The 2,801-nt window shown below is 60.4% G+C and overlaps 1 protein-coding gene across 1 annotated transcript in view; it reads left to right on the top strand.

Annotated features, from left to right (window-relative positions):
• Positions 1-5: 5 nt before the first annotated feature.
• The window catches only part of CAPN1 (calpain 1, (mu/I) large subunit), a gene marked incomplete at its 5' end in the record, with an annotated part of 9,031 nt that continues 6,235 nt past the window's right edge, over positions 6-2,801 (top strand). The window contains 4 exons of the mRNA XM_010148155.1: positions 6-203; positions 747-816; positions 2,255-2,373; positions 2,516-2,668. Coding sequence (XP_010146457.1) covers positions 6-203; positions 747-816; positions 2,255-2,373; positions 2,516-2,668 — 540 coding nt within the window. The remainder of the gene's footprint in view (positions 204-746; positions 817-2,254; positions 2,374-2,515; positions 2,669-2,801) is intronic.

Here is a 2,801-nt window from a genome sequence, read left to right as displayed (position 1 = left end):
GCCTGAGAGCCGAGGGGGTCGGCCAGCACCACAACGCCATCAAGTACTTCAACCAGGACTACGAGGCCCTCAAACAGGAGTGCATCGAGAGCGGCACCCTCTTCAGGGACCCCCAGTTCCCAGCCGGCCCCTCTGCCCTCGGATTCAAGGAGCTGGGGCCGCACTCCAGCAAGACGCGGGGGGTGGTGTGGAAGCGGCCGTCGGTAAGTGCTGGGCTCGCTTCTCTGCGCTGCCGTGGTTTGCCAAGCTGTAGCCTGGCCTTGGCTGTCTCCTCTCAGTGCTCCAAGTCCCTCCAGTGCTTCACAGCCTCCTTTCCCAAGGGCCTGGCACGGTGCACTGCGAGCATCCACCCAGGGAAGCATCGGGTCCGGCAGCCTCTGCTTCCTCTGGGCAGCAGAGCATGGGCTTACAATGGGTGGGCTATGTCGCTGCTTGTGGGTGCCGTGGTGTGGATGTGTCACCTGGGGCTTTGAGGGTGTATATCCCCTGGTGCCACGAGTGCCAGGGGCATTCCGTTAGTCTACCTAGCCGTGCCCTCCCATGGCTGCGGCAGCAGGACGTGCCTTGCCTCACCGCGATGGCCTTGGGCTTGCAGTCAAGCCGACTTCCCTGGCAGAGGGCAGGTGGGGTGCATTGCTCAGGGACCATATGCCCTTCCTCCCGAGTCAGAGCTGCAGCAACCCCCCCAGAAGCCCAGGCCCCAGCGAGATCCAGCACCAGCATCTGATTCTCTCCTCCTCCTGCAGGAATTAGTAGATGATCCGCAGTTCATCGTTGGCGGCGCAACCCGGACGGACATCTGCCAGGGGGCTCTGGGTGAGTGCTGGAGCTCTGTCCACGGACCTTGGTCCGGAGAGCAGTGGCTGGGCAGGGTTGGCATGGCTGGAGAAGAGGTGTTTGTGTAAGGCTGCGGGTGGACCAGGTCCACAGCACTTTTCCCCAGGCCCGTGCAGCGCATTTTCACGCCAGCCTCCGCACAACCATCTCCGTACCGAAGCCTCCCTTCCCATTTAGGGCGGTGGAAACTGGAAGGTGGGGGGCACCCTCTGTGTCCTGGTGGCTCTAGGTTTGGGTTGATGTGTGCACAGCTTGGCTCTGCTAAGGTCAGGGGAGATGTCGGATGGACCCACGCCCGACACATTCCCACGACACCACCAGGACCCGCTCCAAAGAGCTCCCCGCTTTGGTAAATGGTGAGGGATGGCAGCTGGATGGCAGGAAAACTCTGAGGTGAGGATGTGCTGGTCATGACAAAGTGCTTGTGAAGCAGCACGGTGTGGCAGAAGGGAACTGAGAGGAGAGCTACAGAGCACAAGTGGTGATTTGTCATTTCTCCAGGGCTGCCTCCCAAGGGAAAGGCACTGAGACGAGGGGAGCAGTGTTAACGGGCTGGGTAGGCTGGTAACTGGGATTTCATAGTCATCGTAACCAGATCCGGGTACCGCCGAGTGTGTCGTCCTGATCAAGTTGGGCACTTGGTGGGGTGTTGTGTACCGCAGCGCACAGCACACTGGTTTCAGGGCTGACCACATTTAACACATCCAGTAATTAGAACAAACTTGAGGTGGTAACCGGAGCATGGAACAGCCCGGAGCGCTGTGGTGGTGTTCAGTCATTAAGAAGCCTTAAGTGCCATTTTGGCAAAACGCAGCCCGGTACGGTTTTATCCAGGCTCAAGGCTAAGGTGTGACCGGCTTCAAAGGCAAAAAAGAAAGGGGAACCAAGGCAAAGAATTTCAAGCTCGATGCTGGCCTGGAGCAGCACTTGTGGTTAAGAGCACTTGGAAGGAAAAGTGTGGTGGCGTTGCTCACGATTTGAGAAGCTGAGGCAGCAGCATTAAACCTCTCCCTAGATAAAATGGGGTTTTAAATGCAAAGTGTAATTCTGCTGCAGAACTCCCTGAGATGTGGAGAGGGGTCACACGGATGAGTCCCAGGTGGGTCTGGATAAAGGGCTGCAGAGGGGGCTGTTGGTGCTGACTGCACGTGGTGGTCTGGACCGGGCTCCAGGCCGGGGAGGACGGTTCCCTGTTGCCTGGAGCTAGTACTTCTCTCCAAGGCAGGCTGAACGAGCCTGGCGCCCTGAGTTCCATGCGTCTGCTGGACCCTCTCTGGTTTCTCCATGTGCTTTCTGAGCTGGGGAGCCACAGATGTTTGAGAGGAGAGCACGCCGCGGGCTCCTGCGCGTGCACCACCTACCCCCCCAGCTAGGGAGGTGGTGGGTGCTGATGCCAGCTTCCTCTCCTCTTCCCCAGGTGACTGCTGGCTGCTGGCTGCCATCGGCTCCCTCACGCTCAATGAGGAGCTCCTGCACCGCGTTGTGCCCCACGGGCAGAGCTTCCAGGATGACTATGCTGGCATCTTCCACTTCCAGGTGGGCTGGGAGCTCCTGGCCCTCTACTGCTGGTGGGCTGGGGGAGGGAGGGAGAGCGGCGTGTTGAGGGCATCCCTCTGGGGTAGGGATGAGCGAGTCGTGTGATGCTCCGAGGTCATCCCACTCTCTCCTGACCCCCCAGATCTGGCAGTTCGGCGAGTGGGTGGACGTGGTGGTGGACGACCAGCTGCCCACCAAGGACGGGGAGCTGCTGTTCGTGCACTCGGCAGAGTGCACCGAGTTCTGGAGTGCGCTGCTGGAGAAGGCCTATGCCAAGTGGGTACCCCCATGGCAGGCACATGGGTGGGAGGGGGACAGGGCACCTCACCCCAAGGGGCGGAGGGGAGTGGGTCTTTTCTATCCCTGGCCCTGCTCGTGCCGGGTGCTGGGGAGCAGCAGCATGCCACGTCCTTGTCACCTCACGCACC

The sequence above is a fragment of the Eurypyga helias genome, unplaced genomic scaffold, assembly GCF_000690775.1.
Source record: "Eurypyga helias isolate BGI_N326 unplaced genomic scaffold, ASM69077v1 scaffold14703, whole genome shotgun sequence".
Taxonomy (NCBI): Eukaryota; Metazoa; Chordata; class Aves; order Eurypygiformes; family Eurypygidae; genus Eurypyga; species Eurypyga helias.
This window is presented reverse-complemented; position numbering and strand designations above follow the sequence as displayed.